Source organism: Anser anser (assembly GCF_964211835.1).
Source record: "Anser anser genome assembly, chromosome: 10".
NCBI classification, from domain to species: Eukaryota; Metazoa; Chordata; class Aves; order Anseriformes; family Anatidae; genus Anser; species Anser anser.
The window spans coordinates 18,932,074-18,957,556 of record NC_139730.1 but is presented as its reverse complement, the minus strand read 5'-3'; the positions used below and the strand labels follow the sequence as shown (position 1 = coordinate 18,957,556).

Below are 25,483 nucleotides of genomic sequence, written 5' to 3'. Positions count from 1 at the left end.
AACCTCAGGAATTGTTGAGAAATATACTTAGTTGGTTAGTTATTAAAACACAATAACTTGCGCTTCTTAAAAGCACAGTTACTGTAAGCATCAGGAACAAAGAATGGAACAAATAAATACTTGTTTCCTTTACCAGAAAGTAACTGCTCAAATTTAAGTAACAGATTAAAGAGATTTAATAGAAAAATCACTCTGCCACAGCTGCTCCAGGTAAGAACCATTATCAGGGAAACAAACAAACAAAACTTAGCAAAAGGCTGTTTCCTCTGAAAATAGTATACTGAATTACTAATAAATATTTTCAACCTCTGGAAGTTTAAGTGATATGTTTCTGTTTAATAATCAAAATACACAAACTAATTTAAAAAACACAGTGGCACAGGGATCCCAGAGATGTTAGTATTTATATTTAATTCTAAGAATCTTACTGTCAAAAATATGTTTAGAAACATCATAAAAAGTTTAGCATCAAGTTTTCAATACAGCATAACTGACAGAACAGAGTTTAGGTCTGTCTGTTTTCCATTGAATGTTTTAATTCCTATGCAACTTAGTTTTATTAAGGCTGTATCCTAAAATTTCCTTGAATTGTACACTTTCAACCTTCACAATGTCATTAATGTTATATAGGAAAAACTTAACATGAAAACCTAACATGTAACATAACATATGAGAGAGGTAAATTACATACCACAGACTCCATATCATGAAGTGTTATTGGTTTTTGTAGCATCATCTTGTAAAAAGGACGAATAAAAAAGGCTTTAAAGAAGAACAAATAAATTGAACAGTATGTAACAAAATTCAATATGTGCACAATATTAAACATCATATTATATAAAATAAATACTAACCATCCAAAAGTTTGCCGTGGTAAACAGCCATTCCAGCTACTCGACCTATAAACTTGAAATATGAGAGATGATCTTCATTGCAGAGTCCAGAGTTTGGGTTGATCTGCAGAGTATAGTTATCTCTGAAGTTGAGGGAAGCAGCAGGAAAGAGAAACAAAAACACAATTTTTTGTACTATTAGAATGGTCCCACATCAGAAGATCTGAAAGATATCATTAATTAAATCAGATATAACTTTTCACGAAGTTAAAGAAAAAAAAGTATTTGGATTAGGAAATCACTAACCTAATAATTAACTAATACTCAATGGAAGATTCTATTAGCTTAGCAGAAGTAACAGTTTTTAAACACCACAAACTACCTTTGAAAGTTAGAGATACATCAAAGAGAAGTGCTTAACTCCGATTAATTTTAACGGAGTTAGAATAATATTCTCAGCATTATCTATTAAATATTGGCTCTTTGTACTGTAAGTACTGGATGGTTGCAGGTGTACCTTTGTCTATGTAAAGATGACATGGCTTACTGCTGAAAAAAATACTGATATTGTTTCCATAATATTCTTCTGGCAAGCTAAGAACTAGTTACAGAGTATTTCAGTTATTATCAACTAAACCCTCACATGGTTTAGGAGGAAGAAGAAAGGAGAAAAAAAAAAGTAATTCAATTCTCAAAGTACACAGGAGAAAAAGAATCGATCTCCTTAACTTAATTCAAGTCTTCTGGACCTGCATTACTTACGTAGCTGAATATTCAAACAATCCATAATAAGGATTAAACATTTCCTTAGAGAGAAGGAAGAACCATTCCCTGGCCACTCCTCCATAGTCTAAACCTTTTTCACCATCAAATTCAATCCAGAGTCTTGCTTTAAGGAAATCTGCTCTCTTTACAGCTATAATTCTTCTATAAGAATCCTCAAGGATTGTTGTGCGATGAATTTTCATTTCAAATCTGTTTGGAATATCACTCTAAATAATAAGAAACAAAAAGAAATAAGAAAACAGAATGATAGGACAAAAAAGTATTCCTACAATATTAAAAGAAAAATCAACCTACTTAGAATTTGAAGTCACAGGAACAAGCCACAAGGTTTCTATTTACTTACATATATGAAAACGTTTAAACAAAGAAATATCCAAGGAGCTCATAAGTTGCTGCTGCGCTTTCAGAGCAAGTCCCCTATAAACCTGGGATAAAACTTTGCTGAAGTATTAAATCATTACATGAGAACAGAATATATTCTTGATTTCACCTGTTTTCAGCCAGTTTACTTCAGCAATTACTTTAGGCAAAATTCAGAAATTCATAAAAATGGAACAAAGTTTCAACCCATTTTGCCAGATGACAATGATGCAATGAAACTCAATATATTTCAGATTTCAAAGAACTAGTCATATGTTGCATAGAAATAATGGATTTCTAAATGCAGAATTGCCCAAATTAGGGGGAAAAAAATGGAATGCTGCCTTTAAATCTAATGCTTGTTTATATCCAAAACTAGCTTGGTCCAAGATGCAAACAAAAAATAATTAATTTGGGGTGATTAGAGTGCATTGACATTTTCTAAACTGCAAAATACTGTACAATACTATATATCAAATTTACAAAGTGGCTGAAATACACAGGTCTTTTTCATTATGTCAGAAAGCAAAAGAGTACAAACATCTTATTTTGAGTTGCAAATCAGTGTTTCAGAAAAGAACTTCAGAGAATAGTAAAATTAATTTCTAAACCTAAATGTAACTGATTAAAATAGTATTCAATAAGTCAATCTCAATTTAAACCAACCTATTACTTTAATTACCATTTAGATAGTTGTGAATGCTTAAAAGGCAATCGTAATGTATGGTTTACAATCTACACATGTATTTCTTAAATTGCTACAATTATATTGTAGGCACAAGCTGTCTATCACTTCTCAGATTAGGGTAATAACATTTGAATAGATGGTAAGCTTGTTTTAACTATGAACACAAAAAAATTAGATGTGTATGTAATTACATACAATTTACAAGTCAGCTCAAAATGCATATGTTTCAGAAAGGCTAGAGACAAATTTGGTAGTTAAGAGGTGAAATACAGGTCTAAGCTCAAAGGCTATTATTTTACATAAATACAAAATTATATAATATCTATAATATTATATAAATATAAAAAAATACAATATATAAAATAACACCCAAGGATACTGAATTGAATGGCAATTGTGCAGAGATGTATTGTTATCTGGATATCCAGATGCTAAGTGTTATAAATATACTTGTCACTGCCAGTTTAAGAAGAACTTGCAAATGAGATTTATAAATTTAAGATTTTAAGGCTCTAACAATTTATTAGTCATCTAGCCTGATCAGATTTCTATCTGGACAGTTTAAAATCTATTTAGAGAATTTCTATTTCCATATTTTGACTTCCAAAACTATTATATGCTGTATCAGTGATTTCCCAATTTTTCTGCTGACAGGCTACTTCTAGGCTAACTTTTTAACCTTTTAAAATTTCTGCTTTTCAATTAGATTGCTTTCAGTCTCATGGCTCCATAGTTAAAAACCTGTTAGATTAAACACTAATTGTAATCAAGTTGTTGCTTCATAACTGTATTTGCAATCAGAAAGTCCTAACATTCTCTAAGCAGGTTAGAGAAATACAATTTATTTTTACTGTAACCTAAGCTTTCCTATGTTTAGGGGCACACATTTATTAACCTGCTGCTAGACTGCTGCTGATTACTAACCTGTTTCTTCAATTTCTTTCTGAAGAACTCATATTTCCGCTTATAATCTCTGGAGTAAGGCACAGCCTTCGGAAAAAAAAAAGTGAAGAAAAAAACTGAAAAACTGCTTTAGATACTCTAACAATTAATGTAAGAAACCAGTCTACATTTGTAAAACATACAAAATATGTTTAAGTTATGAGAAAACAAGAATACATATTTTTACTAAGTATGAAGGGTATTTTCAATGTATCAATCTATGGACAACTCGAAACATCTGAAATGAAAAGTACTGCTTTGATCAAAACATTTGTTCTATCAGTTCCACAGATTTTATTCTGTACTTCACTATTAACTGATGTAACTTATTAAAATCATTGATTTGCCCAGATCAAAATGCCTAAATGTCTGGTGACTTATATAACACACAATCTTTCCTTGCTGTATCATGAGAAACCTGGCTACAAACACCTCTATTTTCCACGGACAGAGAAGGTTGTTTACATATGTGGGCTATTAATAAACACAGATATCAGTTGAACACTAAAACCCATCTATAATTATAATGTGTACCATCTTTGCAATTAATCCTGGTAATTTTGCACTTCAGATTAAGTATCAAGGCTAGATAATTATTTTTCCCTTGGAAATTAGTTTCATTCCTTTTAAAGCCATTTTCTTGTTGAAATGATTTTTATTTCTGGCATTTAAAGACCACTTCCACTGAAAGCCTTGTGAACAGTCTTTCAAGAAATAAAAATGCCTTGTTCAAATACCGTGCAAGTTTTGTCTTCTAGACCAGGGTACCTGATAAATGATGAGAGTTTGTTTGGATTCTATTACACAGTTTTCAAGAGTATGATTGAAGCTACACAAACAGAACTTACTGGTCCAGTTATTGCCACATTCTGCAGTCGAGGATCCTCCCATTGTGTTTTCTTTGTATCTGCAAGGCATTTCATAATTTGTTACACTAATTTAGATAACATTAACTAATAAAATTATGAGTGGTAGGAGAACAGTACATTGTACATACTGTGGTTTATGAAGAATACTCTTCCATCTGTGTGAGTTCTCTCTTCCCAACCTGGCTATAAAAAGGAGACACTTTTAATATAAATTTCTAACCATACAGTTTGCATAGAACCCAAGGTGATCTGCAGTTTCGTGGATTCCCCCTGTCCCACACATCTATTCTCAACACTGGAATTCAAAATTTAGTTCTTTTGTTGTTGTTGTTTTTTAATGAAAAAAGCAGGCTGCATTTTTTCATGTACAAATTTTGATAGTGCTAGTTTAAACTAAATTGTTATACCTGCAAAACAAGTAAAATGGTTTACTTACCGGTAATGGCCCTAGATCTACTGGATCTAAAGAAGTTTTTCTCCTCAGATGAGCAGGAATTTTCAGTCTTGGATCTTCCTTTGAAAGCAAAATAACAAGCATGTTAAAACTGGTTTGAGGTTTGTGTTGTTTTAATTTTGTTTTCCTCCTTGTTAATATTAATGTAAAGAATATGCCTAGTACCAACAAGATAATCGTTGCATATTCTACAGCTAGGCGATTCCTTGGGGATTCTCAGCCTTCTAGTACTTTACAATCATAATCTTTTACTCGAATTTATTCAAATTCTCTCACTTTTCTAAATATTAAAAACTCCCTCACTCAACTCAGTTTTTGTGTAATTGAGAAAATTCATCTTTCCAAAGGGTTTCTGGGACATTTTGTGCTTTTATGGTTCGTTTGTTGTTTTTTTTTTCATTTTGTGATTTGTGTTTTGGGGGGTGGGAGGAAAAATATTTGTATTAAGTGATGTCTTTCCATAATCCTGAAAAAAGTAACATTCACTTTGAATCAGTTTCATGTATTTCTTTATATTTCCCTTTCATCCAACAGTAATACTGACCTACTTTTCAAATGCTTAAGACAATCTAATAGCATTGACTAGTGGTATGCAGCGCCACTCCGTGGAACCATAGCTGTACAACACCCTCATCCATATTGCAGCTGCACCTGACCTGCTTCAAGAATTCACAGAAATTTGCATTGTGTGCTATGCTGTGTGTGACAGGCTCAAGGTAATGGATTTCTTACTGGAAGATAAGTTTACAAATCTGATTTCTATGAACACTGCATATAAGCTATCACAGTTCGACAGCTATGATGGAAATGTCATTTAGGAGATGCATTACATCTGCAAAACTCATTCCCATACACGTTTTCCTCCTTCCAAGGTAAACTTTCAAGTGATAATACAGTCTGTAAAATTCATGATGTTCTACTCATGAAAAGTATGTTAAATGACTTTGCATTTTTGTCACATACGCTCCTTAACAGAGACAACACAGCTATTTAGCCTGAATGTGAAATGTCAGCATCACAACACCATCTTTGCTGACAACAAATCATATTCACATTTGTAGTCTTTTTAAAAAAAAAAAAAAAAAAAAAAGAAGGAAAGATGCCACCAATGAAATCTTGACACTGAAGAAATCCACACAATCTTGCTGAAAGTAGCAAAACTTTGAATTGAAAGGAACTAGAATTTTGGTCCATGAAAATAGTTTTCCATTACCCATGTTGTAGTTTTGGTATTGTGGTCAATAAAGAATGGTCTCCCATTGGGTGCATGTCGAACTTCCCAGCCTTTAGGGAGAAAACCTTGCTCCATTTCAGGCTGCTGATTAGAAGACTGTTGTGGTAAATCACTTGATGTTGCTTGTGTTTGTCTTGCTATAGAAGTACTTTGTGCAGTTGACAACTGACCTGCTTCCACAGCAATCTATGGACAAAAGACAAAAAACCATAAGCCGTTTAAGAGCATTGTATTTTTTCTGTTAAGGTACCAATGTTTCTTGACTCATGAAAGCAGTTGCATAAAGCAAATGCCAGACAGTACACAGATTTGTTTATCAACAACATTAACTAACAACCACAGACTATGCTACCAAAGATAAAGTTTTTCAGGCTTCTCCAACAGCTATCACACTCTAAAAGGCTTTCCTGGTACATTATTTGTAGAGTGACTTGCTGTAAGTATTACTGTCCCTAGCTCTAGTTGCATTCCCTCAGATATTTTATGTGGCGCTTTATCATTTTATGCCTTTCAAATATTTTATTTAAAAGAGATCTCTAAATTTTACTTCTCCTATGTCAGGTGTTTAAAAGGTTGCATGAGTGAAAACATTAAAAATTAGAAAACAGAAAGTACCTGTACAACTGGTTTTATCCAAGTAGTAGTTCTAGAATTGTGGTCTATATAGTATGACCTCCCTTTTTCATCTTGTCTTTCTTCCCAGCCTGGGGGTAATCCAGACGAAGTAGGCAGTAACTAAATATTAATGATAACAGAAGAACAACAGTTACAAAAACTATGAAACTGACTATGAAAAGGCTTTCCTCTACTGAATTAAACAACAACAACAAAAAGACAACAACAGTAGGCTTATGATTTACTATCAATTGGATAAAATGGAACAGAAGTACTTAAATACTTACTGAAGTATAAAGTGACCGAATCATTTTACTCATTTATTTTTAATTCAAGCTCCTCATCTAAAAGGATTAAAAGGATTCGTGGTTTAGGCATGGCTGATCCAGCCCAGTACTTCTGGCTATGAACTCATTGCAAGTTTGCAGTGTCACCATGAAAACATAATATAAGGATGGTGATACAGCTTTTATTATAAAGCAAGCAATTTTAAAAACAAAATGTCATGGGAGGATGACTTCCTTCTGCAAGCTCAATTCATGCACTAAACTAATGTTAAACTGAACGCATGAAGTTGGAAGAAGGAAGCTTTGCCAATGAACTACAATCTTGCTAGACTCTCATAATTGCAATTTATTCAGGACAGCTACCAGAAGGACATTATACATAGCTAACTTTTTTTTAGCTAAAAAAAAGTTTCACATCCTCCAACTTCTGTGCTACACAAGCCTGTGTTTTTCGGACAGTGACATACCACTGGATGTGCAGGTTGCTCTTCAACTCTGTATGTTTGCAGACTACCTCTTCTGCCAGAATGGTTCTTGAAGTAGGGGAGAGAAATGACAGATTAGGTGTTATTATAACTTTAAGGATAACAGCAAACAGTCAACAAGGAATATCACACTTAAAATTATTATAGTTTTCATCTTCAACAAAGTGTCTGATTTGTTTTGAAAAATCTATTTAATATAACATTTTGTAAACTAATATAACATTACTAGAAATACTAAGTTCACAGTGTCTATTGTAACTTCAAAAAAATTTTTTTGAAAAGGTTTGTGAAACTTCTGAAAACAATAGCCATTTTGGCATTTAAAACATTAGTTACTTGCAACCAGTTTTATTACAATTGAATTTACAATATAGAACTTAGTGCATTATCTTGTAGTAGACTAAAGCCTATGATACATCAGAGCCAACACAACTTTACAGACAGCAAATTAAATCAATAGTAAGATATGAGAGTCTGAGATACCCGCTTTCCATGAAAGGTGATTCAATTCCTATAGTTTGCATAGGCACATGCTTTTTTGCCTAGAGGCATTTTTTAGATCTCATCTGCAACTGTACTTCACCTGCAACTGTAGTTCATCTTAAGCAGCTGTACTTCATCTTGCTCCAGAAGTTCCAAAATTACTTAAAGGTTTATTCCTTATCAATGTACCCTCTTAGGATATTTCAAAGAAAAAGTATGTTTTTTTATTTCTTTTTTTTTTGGGGAGTGGGGAAGGTGGTGAAGGTGAGGGGATGCAAGACTGTCATTTCTAATTGGCTGTTGCATATAACTTGAACATCTGCTTCTTCCTGTGCTTAAGCTACCCACCAAGCAAGCTGAAGTAACATTTTCCATAGGATTCTGAGTACATCAAGTCTTGTCGCTCTCATTTTGCTATTTCCAGAAACACTGGAGATGCCCTTGCACAATCTCACAAAAAAAAAAATTACCTTCAATTCATACTTGGAATGGCAATCTGAGCATCACAAAAACTGATGATTTCATTTAAATAGCAAGATCTTACATATTAAGATGGTCTGGGTCACCTCTGTAGGCTTTCCTCAATGGACAATGGTTTTCTTATGTATTTATATATATCAGTTTACAAGGCCGTTTGTGAGGTTCAAGTTTCACAAGACAGCTGAGCTTATTTAATTGCTTACTGCCACCAAAAAGACAAGTCTCACTCCTTGCCGTATCCTCCTGCTACTTTGCCTTTGCTGCTATAGCATTTGTTAGACAACCTAGGGTGCTGTTCCAGCTTGCTAAAACAGCAAAAAACAGAGTTGGAGAGAAAAATAAGTGTTTTCTGCTGGTTTAGCCACTCGAATGGACTCACTGTGAGGTCAGAGAGGTTTCACAGTTGGAGCAAAGGTTGTAGAACTCTAAGAGTGAGGTCTCCTTTTCACTGCTATGTAGTCATCAGGTTTACTCAGCCCAGTCATAAAACCTTATCCCAATATTCACAATGAAAAATTAGTTATTTTTAAACTTGTCCTAGTGGAAGAAGTTAACAGTACAGAACTATTCCCCTAGATATCAAGATAATCATAGACAGCTTTCTTTATCTGTGCTTCTCAGCAGTAATCAACCCAGCATAATACTAGAATAAGAGGTAGATTTAGAAGCTGAAAAATAGCTGACAAGTCTGTTTTGGTTTCAGGCAGAAATTCCTGTACCCTCTAAGTAAAGTGGTAAACAATAAAATGGTTGCTTAAATGGCCTTCTATCATAAAATTATTCTTAATTTCTCAAAATCTGTGATAAAATTAAGCATATATTAATTAATACAAAGTATTCATGCATCTACTTCTAGCAGTAGTCACACATTGTGTAAAATATTCTAAACATTTCTACATGAACAACAAGAAAAATAATTTACCATGTAGGCTGTTGACTGGCCAGTAGCCGAACTTCCAGAGGTATTAAGTCTGGTATTCAACTCTTCTGCAAGATGAGTCTGTATATCACAATTATTCTGTGGGAGAGGTATTTGAGGGTTCTCATTGCTATACATTGTTGCCTCATCTTCAGTTATAATTTCCCAGCTCTTTAAATAGAAAACAAGGAAAAAAAAGAACATTTTTAAGAGTAGGTGTAAGTTACTGATATTTAAAACAAGTTTTTTGACTAAAGTTAAAAACCTACCTGCATTTCAGAAATATTTAGAAATATTTGTTTTTACCTCAGGGGAATCTCTGTTGTCTAGATTTTCAGTATCCTCTGATATCTGTCGCCGATGAGTGAATACATGCTGGGCTTCCAACTGCATGTTACCGATATCTGCAACAGCTACATTGTCCCTATTGAAAAAAAAAAAAAATATATATATATATGTATGTATGTGTATATATATATATATATATATATATATGTATCAGCATACATAGTCACTTCACCTTCCGACAACAAAAACATACATTATAGTCATTTTGGAGGAAAAAAGAGAAGCAGTCACGAGCTATACAGATTAATGTAATCTGTTTAAAGAAAAGTATTCATGTTGATAGGAAGCGTAAGTAAAACTAAAGAGCCAGATAGCATTTCAGGTATTGTTTTTGTAATTCATATGCTAAGGGACAAAATCTGGAAGGAAAAAAAGAAGTTCTTTCCATTACTGTAATTATTTCTTACAATTGTGACCAGTTTCAATTTGAATATCAACTTCCAGAGAGCAGGAAGGGTGCTGTGCAGTTAAATTGACCACTAGTCAATGACCATTACACATCGGCTTGAAGATTACAATGTCAAAAGGTCTCTACTAATTTTCAAGTTATATATTTTCCAGTTCCCCTTGCTTTCAGTGTAGACTGAATATTAATATAAGGCTTGAATTTTCAGGACAAAAGACTTACTGAGCAGTTGGTCTTTTCCACTGTGTTCTCCTGAATTCATGATTGACATAATAGGTCCTGCCGAGGATGTCTTGCCTTTCTTCCCAGCCTGAAGGCAGTGGAGGAGATTCCTGCTGCTGCTGTTGTGGCTGGTTAGCAGCATCTGGTTGGTCCAATATAATCCACCCAGGCTAAGAGATACAATATTAACAACTTTTAATTAATATTGACAACGTTGAAAAAAGTATTCCAGTTTATTAAGTCACCACCTTTTTAAGGTAAAGTCCTACTATATCTTAGGCTCTTAGTTTTATTGTGTATATTTCTCGAGAAATGAGAGAACAGGTGATGCATGCAGATGTCATTCTTAAAAATCAAATTCCTTAAACACATTAGCATTAAGAGATGCTTATTCCAGTTCAGGAAAATAAACAGGATTCATGGAATAGTGTTTTGTTTTTAAATAGTTTCATACATATGCTGCAACATACTAGTCAGGTGAGCATAACATTTTGTAACAGCAGAAGTGATTATGCTAATTAGAGTAATTTAAGGTCTTGAAAAGAGATCTACTGATCTAAACTGGATGTGCTTACTAAAGATTCCAAAGCAAAACAGTTAAGATCAGAAGTATGCCTATAAATTGGAGAAAGGTGAAATTCTAAAACAAACAAGATGTCAGTGTCTGGCCGGCTACACTTAAATAATGTTAAACAGCAGTAAAAATACTGGGCATTGATACTGCCATTAATTCTAAAATAAGAAAAGTTACATGGAAATATGGCAACGCAGTATCAGAACAGAATCAGAAGTCTAATGTGTTTTCCTTTTTAGATACACTGACAAACCACTCCTTTATTTAGAAAAGCTGCAGTCGGAAAACCTATTTTATGCAGACAGAGCAAGATACAGGCAATAGGATTTAACTGGTTTGTTTATAAAATACTGTTTACAGCTTAGTGATTTCTAACATTCATTTTTATGGTAACTACTCTTACTGTCTGAAGACCAACCATTTGTTAAGTTTCTCAGCAATAAATACATCTTTTCCCACCTCCAATTCTTCAGCCTGTTCTGTAGTTTCTTCTTCAGATCCATTGCTTTTAGGTAAGTAAGTCATTTTTAATCTAAGGTGGCCTTTAACTCTTGACTTATGGCTGCAGGAGAGAAAAAAAAATATTCTTACTGTGCACTTGTGAAGTTGTTACCTAGGAATAAAATAGCTAAAGAAAACACAGCTGGAGGATTATTCTGAAGTTTCTCAGCACAAAGTTGACTTTTTATAGTTTTTCTTAATAAAGTTCTGTAATGGTACCGAATTTTCAAGGCTTCAAAATACATCCAAAATAAAATTAAAAAATGCAGAATACTTCAAAATTACTATTTCTGCTAACAATGTGGCTGACAAAGATCTACAGATTCCCGTATCTTCTGATCTTATTTCTGAATTGGAAAGCAGTATCTGAAAAATGTTGACAAGCATTTTATAATTTTTTTCTAACAAAAATTGCTATGAATTCCTCAGATTTAAGGTTAAGAATATATTTTTTAAAAACAAATATGAAATGTGCAACACCTAACATCGAAGCATTACATATTTAAAAATTCCTTGTTTTCAAATCACAGGACTTCTTAAATGTGAGAAGCTTTTCAATTTAAGCTTTGTTATTTAATTAAGGTCACATGAAACTGCCTGTTTCATATACAAAGAGAGACTGCTTTTAAAGGGAAGCAGGAAATAATTTCAAGCTGAAAGAGGATCTAAACAAATACTTTTTAGTAGAATCGCAAATATCATTAATGAAAGCATGAAAACCTAGACAATATTTATGTACATACAAGAACTTATACAATAGCATCATTTACATATGAAAGTAAGAATTTTGAGGTGGTATTTACTAACCTTCTTGGATGAAGAACAAAATCCCTAAATGTATATGGTCTCTCCATACTTGGATTTTCTGTCTGGAATAAGAGAAGTTTTTTCAAGAAAAATCTGTATCAAAAGCTTGTTTAGGAAAATTATCAGAAGTTTTTAATGACTTCCTTAAAGGCTATGTAAGCTTTTAAATTTAAATTATTGGTTCAGTTAAAGTTCTGGCAATCATCAGCTTTAGTCTTCGGAATAAAGATTATTCCCCAGTTCAAGAAAAAATTACCTTCCAATGTTTCTAGCCACTGAAGCATTTAGAATTTTTTAGTTTCTAAAGCACAAGAAAAAATAACTGTTTAGCTTGAAATCAGTAAATACTTTCTCAATTTTCATATTTAAAAGATCCACCATAATTATTTTTCCTACCTCAGTATTTTCAAGTATGTTTATACAGAACAGGTATGAAAAGCTTTACGATTCGGAAGAAAAAAAAAATCACAGAAAAATCCACAATGAGAACATCTCTGTTCTAATTCATGAAAGTGAAGTTGCTCAACAGGAAGAAGCACAGTGGTAAACAGACAATTTTAAAAATATATGTCCCAGGTCAAAGTAGAGAAATATACATGAATGACCATTAACAAAAAAGATATTTATTTTTCTGGTTAACATAAATATTTATAATCCAGCTGCTGTTCTAAAATTCTTACAAAAACATTTGATTTTTTTTTTTTTTTTTTACAACACTGTGTATTGTGGAACATTTGGAAATCTCTTTTCTTGAATCAAAATGGATTTTGCTATTTCAGCTGTTTGTGAATTCTGGGGTATAACTCTAGACTCTTGTTAGTTAATACATTTTAACCCTTTCAAAAAGTACTGCATAATAAGAGGAAAAACCTGCACTTGCTATATTTGTAGGACTTAAGGAAAAATGTTAGATGAAGGAATTCTTGAAGGCTGAACTAATTTCATAATGGTATTTTCAAAGAATGTCTAATGTGTGTCAATATTTGATTGGAAAGCGGCAAAATATTCCAGAATCTAAGGTTAGCCATTATTAAATTAGAGATTTTAGAATTTTATTTGGAAAAGGCCTGTGTCTTCGTCATGAAAGATGTTATGAAATGGAAATTTAACCTTATTTTTACTGAATAACTATTACATTGAACCTCAGAAAAATGCCACCTTGCATTACAGACTTTTTCAGTGTAATCTCTTATTAATACTAAGATAAATTCTTCTCTGAAATTAAAATGGAACTAAGCTGTCCTTTTTTTTCTCCTGCCAAACAGAACACACTAAAATAATGTGGAACTACATCAGATGAGAAAACAGAAAAAACATTGTCTTCTTAATCTAAGTTTTGTAATTACTTTTATGACTTGTCAAAAAGGAGAGTTGCCTTGGATTCAATACTAGATTAATCTTGAATTAATAGAGTTTGGTTTTGGAAATATTAATTCCTCTTCACTATCTTACCATAGAAATGAGTTATCCTTTTAGCATGTCCCTGACTACCAGCTCTTTTTAGTTATGAACAGTTGCATTTGCATAGTAAGTATCAAGGAAAATGAAATGGGAATCAAAACCACATGCAATGAAGAGTTTATAACAGACTGATTTTATTTATCTGATAATTTCATTTATCCAAGATATATTTAGTTAATACGTAAATGAAAGACTGTTTCAAGTAAAATAAAATCACCTTATGCTTGGGCCAATAAAGGACATTAGATCTAAATAGCAAAACCAAGTAATTAAGAACCAGGAAGATGGAAACAAAGAGTAGACAGGGAGAAGTTGACTTTTAAGATAAGAAAACAGACATGAAAATATTTAAGTGAGACTCTGTAAATTAGTTTTTGCTTTAAAAAAAAATGATAATGCACTGATATTCCCAAAAGTCTGTGATACTGCTGTCCAGCTTCTTAGTGGGAAGGGAAAGCAGACAGTCTTGTCCAGAGGGGCATTACCATCAGTCTCTCCAAACTACCTGCCCTGAGGGAGAGGGGTTTGTGTGATCTCCCACCCCAGTTACACCAGGTAGCAGGACAGATCTTTTACTACTCCTAAGAAGGCTCTTACCAGAACGAAAGCAGAAAATTGCTCTTGGAAAGTGTTTTTTTTTTTTTTTTGCCACAGTTGTTTTCCTGTCTTTACATCAGCTGTTGATAAAACTGCTAGTACTCTCTAATGTTTTGAAACCTCAAAAGAAAATGAAAAGTCTTACTTATTTCAGAGCTCTTGGTGATCTTCCTTGCAAATTAACAATGTGCTTCGCAAAAGGAATGCAAAAAGAAAACTAAAAAAAACTGTAACAAGCTCTATTTCCCCACTTACTCTCTTGTGAATTTGTTTATGGGAATAAGGAATATTAGAAGTAATTTTGCTTAGCATTTTAGGCAACAAAAATACTTTAAACAAAATACTTTAAGCAATGTTGTACTAATTATAACCTCTTCTTGGCTTTGAGACAGTTTAAAACCTTTTATTTTTATTCTTGAAAAAACCAAAAGCATTTTTAACTCATAGCAGCAGAAATCCTTATCTAAATACAAGGTAAACTACATCTTTTTGGTAAATATCAGCTGTAAACAGCCAGAACAGGAGAATTCAAACACTTATATCATGAGTAAGGTTTACTTTCTTAGATAACTAAAACAGTTGTTTACGAAATCACTTTTTCACAGTCTTAAAACAAAAAAAAAAAAATCAAAAAATAAATACAAACCGGTAACTGATAAAGAGGAATATCCACTTGCCCAAGAAAATCATCTCGAGTCTAGGGAAAATAAAACACAAAGAAAAAGCACAAAAACCTTAAAGTTGTGAAGTATTTAAAAATACTGTTTCAAACCCCTGATAATATAGCAATGTTTTTTAAGAATTTCAAGACACTCTTGAAGCATAGACAAGAACACTTTTTCTGTGTAGAACAAACTCTTATTGAATCAACACTCAGAGTCTTGGACAGTTTTGTCATTCTCAAAATAAATGAAGTTTGACAAAGCTGGGGGTGGGGACTTGGATTTTATTTGTTTATTTAGATCATATGGACTAGTGCTAATGAAACGGAGGAAGAGTTGTTCAGAGTTAGGACTGAGATCCTCAGCATCTCTAACAGAAACATCGTTTTAAAGGGCAAAATGTAAAGGCACTTCCACTAGCTATTTCAAGTAAAATAACTGTCTTGTTATATACTTAAACAACTAAGCATTTCTCACAGAACAATACTATTATTTACAGACTTTCCTCCTAAATTTGTTGCTGTACCATAAGCTTTTATTCAAACTCATCACCCAAGGATTTTGATGGTCTTCTTCCATAGCTTTCCATTCCTGGTTTCAGCAACTCATTGAAATCTATTTCCTTTGCCTCAGGACAAAGCTGTACATTTCACCTTTTTCTGAGTATGACTGTATTTTTAGGTTTCAAGACACTAAAACTATCATCCAATTTTACCCAATCTTTTTGTCCCATTGACCGCATTCTCCATTTGAACATCTGACTTTAAAGGATATAGGTGTTTCTCCCTTAATAATTCTAGTACCTCTTTTCTTTAGGTCTGTTGTCCCAGGTTTGCCTATTTCATCTTTAAATTGTACGTGTATGTGTAGAAACAGTGCCTCATACCTGTATGAGTTTATTGACAATGCTAACTTAAAGCTTTAATTTTTATACCTCCCAAAAAGCACAATATGCAACTGGACTGCAGAGCTTATCATACATATCATGCACGCCAGAAATCTACAGATACGCACTATAAATTTAACTTAAGGTTATGTATGTCTCATATTCAGACTGGGGGGGAGAGGAGGGAGGACAACCAAACACAAAGCAGAAGTAAATAGCTTTTCAGTTCACAAACTGGTTGGGTATAGAAAGCTACAACAGGTTTTCATACCAGAAGAGTCTGAAGCTTCCCTGACCTAGTAAAGGAAAATTTTCTGTATTATTACAGACCACAAGCTTCTGGAAAAATATAGCTATCATTTCTGCCTATGAGGTTCTTTTTAAAATGGCACAGCACATACCTTAGACACGTTAAAAGACTTAGTATTTGTAAAGTTCTTGGCACTCCTCAAGTGGAACAAGCCGCTCAAATAAATTACTGGAATGTGGGACAAAAGTCTGCGGCATTTGAGAAAACCGCAGAACATTGTGTTTGTTACCAGCATTATTTTAGTACAGGCTCCTGTTATTCACTTTATTATTCTGCTGTCTCTCCTGCTATTTTTAGTAGAGCTGGCCTTGATAACCAACCTTTAACAGTACTTTCTCCTCCAGCCAGCGAGTAAAATCCACCAGTGGAGATTTTTGTTGACCTCCAAACTACTAATGCATAGATCAGATAGCAGGAATGCTCTGAAGCAGAGTGCCTTGCTATGACGAGCTGACTAACTGCCTTCAAAGAAGTGCCAAAGAAGCTTTGAAACAGACATCACACACATTAACAATTAAATGTCAATGGAGTTGAAACTGTTTGGATCTGTTTTGTGAGAGCAGGCATCCCAGTTTCTTTAGGAAAGACAAGTGGGCCAGTTGTTCTTGTCAACTTTTAACTTCTTGACAGCCAGAGAACTCAAACTTTCCGCTTGCCAAACCATAAGTGCATAAACCTCTATTAATGATATATTACATTAACAAAGAGGCCTTTCATTTTACTGATTCAGTGGTTTAGTCTATAGAAAGTTATTAAAAACATGCAAGGACAGACAGCTGCTATATACAATACATTTGAAGAACTCTAATGCAATGCCAAAGTGAGTGTTCAAAGAGTAAAAGCACTGAAAAAGTAATCCATACACACCTGAAGTCCAAAACTCATTCCCATCTATTTTATATATATATACACCTAATAAGCCTTAGCATTTAAGATGCTGGATTTTTTTTCCTGTTTCCTATCATAAACTGGATACAAACAGATTTTAAACTGCTACCACACGTGATTATCTGAGTGTCCCAGTGTCATCATACTGGGTCACACATTAAAGAGCAATACTTAGAACATTATCATAATTTATCAGGTTTGAGCAGTTATCTGAATTTAATGCCTTCCTTAATTGTTGGACTCATCACAGTGCCATGTGAAACAGCTTTTGTATAGGACCATGGTGTTGAAATAATATTTTCTCTACCAACTTTTGTGATTAAGTTTTTCTTGGTATTAGTGCATGAAGCATATTCCCACTCTTTTCCTGAACAAACAGACAAGTAGTTGTACATGAAGTTGGTCTTCACACACAAATCTACAGCTGTATGGGAAAAGGAGAAAATACACAGCTTTTATTATACAGAATATAAAGTATCAATTCAAACTGAAAAAACAAACAGCGATCCAGACTATCGCTGCTTAAGAAAACAAGAACTCAATAGATCCCTTATAAAACCAACATTCTTCTTGCTTAAACACTCAAACATCAATGTTAGTTACAAGCTTGATGAGAACGAAAAAAAAAACACTGAAAATAAAAACAAACTTTCCCAAGCTACACTAGCAACTTCAGGTATTTTTCTTTTCATGCTGCCTGCCCTGACTGTATTATTTAGCTATCTTGAACTCTAAATCAAGAGAATTGAGCTTTTTTTCTTGCACAACGCACAACTCATCACAGGAAAACAGACATTTCAAATGACCAAAACTGAATGATCATGGTAAGATCTCACCAAGTTCATGGATTCTAAAAGCAATGTTTTCTCTATCTTGCAAGGCCATAACTACCTTACTGCACAGAATTCATTAAAGTCCCAATCTCCTGTACCTGTATTTTTACGGGGCAGAGGTAGGTGGTGAGATTTTTTTTCTCCATGAAATGCAGGCATTTCTTTTTAATTGGCCTTTATGATCAAATACAAGTTGACAGTTACTGAGGTATAAGAACCCATTGGCATTTCCAAAGAAGAGAAAATAGCTAATGTTAGATAGATGGTTATTACACAACGTATGTTTCTGCAGGACCTTCAGCCCCGCTGGCTGATTCCAGAGAAAGGTATCAGCATAACATGCCTCAGCAGTTTTACCATCTGTTTAACAGACGGCATTTAGACATAACACGAGTTATTTTCACTAATTCTCCCTCGCCTTTAAAGATATTTTCAGAGAATTCCTGCTCTACAAAGACCAGAGCAAAAATATCATGTTTTGCCATTTATAGCTTATACTTTTTATACAGCACAAATACTCTATAGGTAGATTCCTTGAAAGTTCATATTTAGCCTACGGTTATTTTAACACACCATTCATATTACTCCATTCAGTGTTTGCTACTTGAAGAACCTGGGCTTACATAGTCATTAACAAAGTAATTCAAAATAGGTTTGGGTGTTTTTTTGGTGTATGAGAACTTATTTTCACATGGGTCACAGGAAGATAATTTGACGCCTAATATAACCGAAGCATACTTAAGCACAACATAAACAAAGAACAAATCAAAAACTAGTAAAGGGTATGTTTTATTCATCAGGAATTTGAGTTCCCTTGGTTTTATGGAAAGATGTGCCAAATAAGCTACTATATAGAAAAGCAGGAATATTACAGTCTATAACTGTCAAGAGCCAATCCAAATTTGGCCTTCTGTGTTCAAGCAGCTAACACTTTAAATAAACATTAAAAAAAAAAAATCAGAAAACAGTACCAAATATTTCATTAGTTACTACTTTGACAAGCTGCTTCTAATATCAAGTCAACTTTACAATAGTATAAAAAACATAAAACTTTTGCATCTATTTGTGGGAGATTCTGTGTCAAGCCTTATGACTTCAATTAAAGGCTGAGAAAAACACTTGTAGTAACAATTACAGGTGCACTTTTACCTGCACTAATTAACAACATAAAGGTTAAAACACTTAAAAACTGTAAAAACCTATCAAACATTTAAATGCACATGTAATTTTCTTCCTGGTTTGATCTGTTTCTCATTTCAAATGTCACAGATGTTAATCACACTGTCTAATAAATACACTCATCCAGTGGACTCAATACACACAGTCAACTTTTTGTTATTCAGAGCAAGAAACATAATAAAACAAAATTAAACTGGGGGGACGGGACGGGACACAGACCTCTCCCAAGCCTAAACCTACTGCTGCCAACCCTAAACATAGTCCTCAGATGACCTGGCTACAGCAGCATTTACTGGTTTGTCTTAAGCTGTGCTATGCTCAAATTAATAAATCCCATCAGGCCTAAACTGTCCTGCACAAACTGACCTTGGATGCCTCAACCTCTATGACACAAGGCAAAGAGGACACGAATAACCCACCTGCAATTATTTCTACAAGAGTGCATAACAATTTACTTCAGATAAGCTCAACAGTTGTTATGAAAGTTACTTGACACTTCCCACATTAGATAGTTTTTAGAGGCCTATAATTTGCAGATGTTAACCACTTCGGATATATTCTTTGTATTTAAGTATTTGTTATTATTATTCCTAATAAGTTTAATTTGGAACAACGACAAACACAACAAATAGCTAAGGTAGAAACTAAAAAAATAGTAAGCACTGTTCTAAGTTCTAGAAACCTCATTGGAAAGCCGTGCTTTCATGTTATTGAATGCAGCCTTCTCCCTTATGCCATGAAAATCACAGACTGCCAGAGAAGCCATGCAGGTCTGGGAGAACTCAGTTCTGTTTCCTCCCACATTCCTCTGCTTGAGTTGCCATAGTGTCCCATTTGCATTTTAATATGCCTTATCCTTAATGACTCCAGTTAAAGCCTGAATATAATTTCAGCCAGAAACTTGCTGATGTCCTCCTTAAATTCTGTTTGCTTATGCTCCAGTCCATACAGCCCAAAGCAGCCCTAGGTCTTAAATGATAATTGCATCCATCTGCAGACTTGCAGTTTACCTTGAACTGCCACAATGCAACGGGAGTGAGTGATCTCTTAAAACATGGACGATTACGGATCCATAAAACAGCACTGAAATGAGCTACAAACATTTTGCTGGCTGCATTCCCAAAGCAGTGTGTTCTGTTCGTCACAAGGAGCAAGGAAGAAAGTTCATTTGAAACAGAGACACTTAACAGAAATGCAGGGCAGTCCCCTTCAGACAAGGGTAAAAGGCAAGTTGTAAGCTACTGACTCGCTTGAAAATGCCAGTCAGTTTCAATTGCTTGCTCAATCTGTGAAATTCATCCACTTACAGAACACAAGGAAAAAAAATGTGTTGGAACACAGAAGAAAGCTCTCAGCCCAAGCTGATGTGAGAACTTTAAAGAGCATTTCTACCATTTGATCCTAGGCAGCTGCAAGGGCTGGGCAGGCACCAAAGAACCTAGGAGTCTGATAAATGTTACGTAGCCTTGTATCCTCTCCCTAGCAATGGCCAAGAACAGATGCTAAAGGAAATAAGAGCAACATGTAAGAGTAGTACTTCCCCCAACATATCCTCCAGGTTCAAATAAGTAGTTCATCAGGGACTTTTTCTATATCAAGAATGCAATATACTTTGATGGACCTTCCTTCATTTGAAATCCATTTCTTTTTCGATACCCACAACTTCTTGCAAAAGCAACTCAACAGAGAATATATTTATGATACAAGAGTAAATTCCCCATTAATGTTCACCCCCCCTGAACTATAACTTTACTAAACACTCTTTATATCATTTCTCCCCTCCCTCCTCCAAGCTGAAAAGCTGTTGGTCTACTTAGTCTCCTCACATAAAACTTACACCAATCTTGTGACTTTTATTTTTCTAGTAGTTAGGCACACTTTCTGAAAGAGGATGACCTGAAATTTGTATATCATACGTGGATTTGTACAACTCCATAATGGTGTTTTTAATTTAGTTCCTTTATTCCTTTCCTAATAAAACTGAACATTCTATTTGCCATTAAAACTGTCAAGACGACTTGAGTTGACATTTTCAGAAAGTCATTCACCACGACATAAAATATTTCCTGACCAGTATGGGAGACCATTACTTTGCATGCATCATTAGCGATTTTCCCTGTGTGCATTACTTGGCATTTATCAACACTGATTTTCAAATCATCCACTCTACTGTCTAGTTGCTCACTACCATAATTTTTTTTTTTTGTAATTTCAGAGCTGACAATTTAATTCTCATTTCTGTTTCTATCTTTTAAATAGCTGTTACCAGTGACGAAGCATTTTCTACACTTACGTCTTGAGACTATTTTTCAGAACTTCTACTAAGGGTTCTTGTTAAATATTTTGAGAATTTAAGTGTCCTGTATTAATCAGATCACTCATTTTCCTATGTTGCTGGTTAGTTTGATTTGTGAGATGTAGCTTCCTTTTATGAAAGCCAAGCTCATTCTCTGTTCCCTGTAAACAAAAAAAAAACTGTCACACCTCATAAGCCTATTCTCTACATTCTTCCTTCCAGACTGGCACGTTGCAGTAGCTTGTAATTCCCTTCATTTCCCTTTCAGTCACTTAAAAAGACTGGCCACCTTCCTTCAGTAAGACAACCTAATAGATCAAAAAATATTATTGTTAGTATTTTAATAATTTTCTAGTTCACCTTCTTGACAATTCTTGGAAGAATACCTGCAGGTACAGTTCGCTTTGTTGTCTTATGCCATAATGCTTACAGAGACTGATTTCAACATCACATTTTCCAATAAACATTGGGTTAAAAAAATGTGCTGTGGTTTCAATTTCTCACAAAAAGCAAAAGTGATGTACCACTAAACAACGACATCAAAACATAGCATTGATCACAGCCTCGTATCTGAAAGCCTCGAAGTTATTTAGCTAGTCAGGATTGAAAGGAAAAATGTCTCTATCTTCCCTTGGGAGCAAAGTTTTACTTTATAACACATTCTTTCTTTTCAGTAAGCCTTAGAGACAGTAACTATAGCTTATGGCTATATTAAAGAAGCCACACCATGAATTTTTCTCCACTCTTGTGGTAGATGAAAAGGACATGAATCAACCTGAAGACTGGGTAATTAAAAATTTATATAGCTGTTTCAGGAGCTCTGCTCCACATGGTTTTGCAGTTTCAGTCTTTCCTTTGGTTGGCATATGAGAAACCTACTCCAACTCAGTTCAATTGCAGGCGATAAACAGAATGGGGTTAATTATAATTTGTGCAGAGCACAAACAAAAAAAATTCCTTTTTAATATGTACATGTAATTTTCACTGCTGACTAAAAAGCTCTAGAGCTTTAATGTACAGAGTTATTAAAGTATTCTGCTACAACCAAGACAGTGTTCTTTTCAGGATGACAATATCCTGAACATTACGCACGGTTCATCACTGCCAAATGGAACTTGTAATTCTCCTCGACTGAACTGATATCCCACAACACAGAAAGGGCAATAGGCAGCCCTGTAGCATGATCCTTCAAGATGTGCAATACTGAACAAGATGAACATTATTAGGTGAGGAGGTAATCAGAGCATAACAGTATAAAGAGATAACAATTTGTGCAGAAAAGACAACTCCAGACTAGTCAGGGAACTGGCTGACGTAGTTGCCAAGCCACTCTCCATCGCATTTGGAAAGTCCTGGCAGCCAGATGAAGTTCCCCATGACTAGAAAAAGGGAAACATCACAGCCGCTTTTAAAAAGGTACAAGGTAAAACCATGGGAACTACCAACCTGTCAGCCTCACCTGTCTGCCTAGGCAGATCATGAAACAGAGCCTCCTGTAAGCTATGGTACAGCATATGGAAGACAGGGAGGTGATTCGAGACAGCCAGCATGACTTTCACCAAGGGTATATTGTGCCCAAATGATCTAATGGCCCTCTGTGCTGGAGCAATTGATGTCAGCTACCTGTACTTCTGTAAGGCCTTTGTTTGACACAGTCCCACACAGTCCCTTGTCTCTACATTGGTGAGAAAGGGATCTGATGGATGACTATTTGGTGGATAAAGAATTGGCTGATGCTATTCAAACAGCACCTCCTGTTACAAAAGCAAAATGTGAAGTTCCAGAACTTGATGAAAATAGCTGAAGAATTACAACTTATTTTTTTCCACACAAAGCTGACAATATAAAATCTTTTTATTTTTTTAAATCACCTCTGAATTTTTTTTCTTCAGTGTGAGTTTCATTCAATGAAGACAAAACTTCAGCAAAACTACTTGTAAGCAAAAAGGTAACAATTCTGTTAATTGTATAAGAAATTACGTTAAAGACATACAGTTACTAAAACATTTGCAAGTACATTTATGATATATACATCTTCTAACCAGCAGCGATACTGATTTGGAAGGAAGTGCTGATATCAACAGGAACGTCACCGTAATGGCGTATTCGTGGAAGAGATTAGTATAGTTTTTTTTTTCTTCTTGTTTCAAAAAGTTTGTTCATGGTCAACAACAAGTGTAACTGTAGCCACTGCCCTTCCTCTGTACCTCCTAATGTCTGCATATGCAACATGTAACCTGTTCCCTTACTCAGCCCTACCCTCCCAGTTCACACCAGTGACAGCAAAGTGCTTTAGCTATAGATTTACATCCACCCCAAGAGACATATGCGCTGAAAAAAAAAAAAAACACATTTAAAACATATATACAAAGTCAAGGGCAACTGTCAATGATGCAATCGTGCACTTGTATACCTCTTCCTCCTGCTTTGCATAAACGAAATTCCACTCCCTGCTGCAGAACCTATTCAACGTATTTCCAGTAAAGATCAGCAGTGCCATAGAGGCCATCACCATTTCCCACATTTATTAACTTAATTAAAAATAATCCAAGGCCAGTTGTCACAGAAATTATGTTTTGATTTTTTCTTTTTTTTTTTTTTTTTTTTTTTAAAGTGAGCCTTTAACAAGCTGTTGATTATAGAAAGCAGGAAACCTGATACTAGGTGGCTGAAGGCTAGTAGCTAGGCACCTAAGAAAAGAATGCATAGACCTTTCACTGCTTCAGACTCTGCAGTGTCTGACCAAAGCACTGATTTGATTTCATGACTGCTCTGTACAGATAGCTGACATTACTAAATGCTACTCCAGTATCAACTTGTTAAATTTGAACTCAGACTCAGCATATCAATATACTAGGCCAGACTAACTGGAGTCAAGAGAAATATTTTGGGAGTTGTTTATTTTTAAATGACTCACAACACACCATGATAATTAATTGGACTATGTAATTAAATGATTGCCATAGAACCTATTATATTTGTCAAAGGCTGTAACAGCAAACACAAAAATATTTATCTAGTTTATTCTAGTGAATTACTAAACTGCCATAAAGTCACTATGGCTTTTGCTTGGTTTGGGGGGAGAGCCTTTACATTTTTATTACATGTTTTAAAGGATATTGTACAAAAACTGATTTTACATAAAGACTGATAGGGCCACTTCAACAGCGATATGCTTCTGTGCCTTTCAGAGGAATCCGAAACAAACATACTACTATAAAACCTTCAGTGTCCAGTTTTCTGGCATCAGAAATCTTTTTAATTTGTATGTGGTCACGGTACAAATCAAATATTTGGCACAAACCAAATATTTGCAAATGCATGAAAGGTACAATGTAACCACAACAATTTGGGATTCAAACGACCTTTTTTGAAACAAACAAATAAAAAAGACTCATCTCTCTAATTTTCTACCTGGAAGATAAAAAATTTTTAAGAAATTGGTAAGGTTAAAATATGCTGCCACATTAGCACAGTAAAGATGCTGTCCTATCACAGGAGCATGCTCTAAAGTGCTTTAAAAAGTTAAATTTAGCCTAGATTTCATGACAATACACTGTGAACACCATTCCTGGGAACTGACACAAACCTGTCAGTCCAGTGAGCTATGAGGTTCTCTGGAAATGTTTACTAACAAAGTAATCCTGAACTTGGATTCTAACTGGACGGAACATAATAAAATTCATTCAGTATTTAAGCATTTTGTATTTTACATATCAACTGACATTAAACACAGAAGCTAGCAGTGAAATGTACTTGAGGTGCATGACTCAACGTTTTCCATTCTTTTTTTTTTTTTTTTTTTAAGAATAACTAGATCCAGACTACTTAAAATGTCATAATCTGTTTGTGCTTACTGTGGAATTTGCCATTAACAATTGGATTTGGGGATGAGGAACTGCCAAATAATATACAGTGGTTACCTGTGATCCACTATGAGCTTTAAAATGAAGCTTAAACTGAAATCACAGTTCTATAAAAAAGAACATATGTTTGTTTTGTTTTTTTTCCATAAAGCAATACAAAACTTGAAAGAAGTCAAAAAGTATGGAATCATCAGGTACTACTCTAACTAAAG

The 25,483-nt window shown here is 34.3% G+C and overlaps 1 protein-coding gene across 2 annotated transcripts in view; it reads right to left on the bottom strand.

The window, feature by feature from the left end:
• NEDD4 (NEDD4 E3 ubiquitin protein ligase) overlaps positions 1-25,483 on the bottom strand; it is a 56,192-nt gene that overhangs the window by 8,999 nt on the left and 21,710 nt on the right. For both annotated transcript variants that reach the window (XM_083849970.1, XM_083849969.1), the window contains 16 exons: positions 14,998-15,048; positions 12,294-12,355; positions 11,445-11,547; positions 10,412-10,581; positions 9,742-9,859; positions 9,439-9,606; positions 7,536-7,601; positions 6,782-6,901; positions 6,146-6,352; positions 4,915-4,992; positions 4,607-4,661; positions 4,458-4,516; positions 3,592-3,657; positions 1,596-1,825; positions 855-976; positions 692-762 (listed from right to left, as the gene is read on the bottom strand). In XM_083849970.1, coding sequence (XP_083706096.1) covers positions 692-762; positions 855-976; positions 1,596-1,825; positions 3,592-3,657; positions 4,458-4,516; positions 4,607-4,661; positions 4,915-4,992; positions 6,146-6,352; positions 6,782-6,901; positions 7,536-7,601; positions 9,439-9,606; positions 9,742-9,859; positions 10,412-10,581; positions 11,445-11,547; positions 12,294-12,355; positions 14,998-15,048 — 1,746 coding nt within the window. The remainder of the gene's footprint in view (positions 1-691; positions 763-854; positions 977-1,595; positions 1,826-3,591; positions 3,658-4,457; positions 4,517-4,606; positions 4,662-4,914; positions 4,993-6,145; positions 6,353-6,781; positions 6,902-7,535; positions 7,602-9,438; positions 9,607-9,741; positions 9,860-10,411; positions 10,582-11,444; positions 11,548-12,293; positions 12,356-14,997; positions 15,049-25,483) is intronic.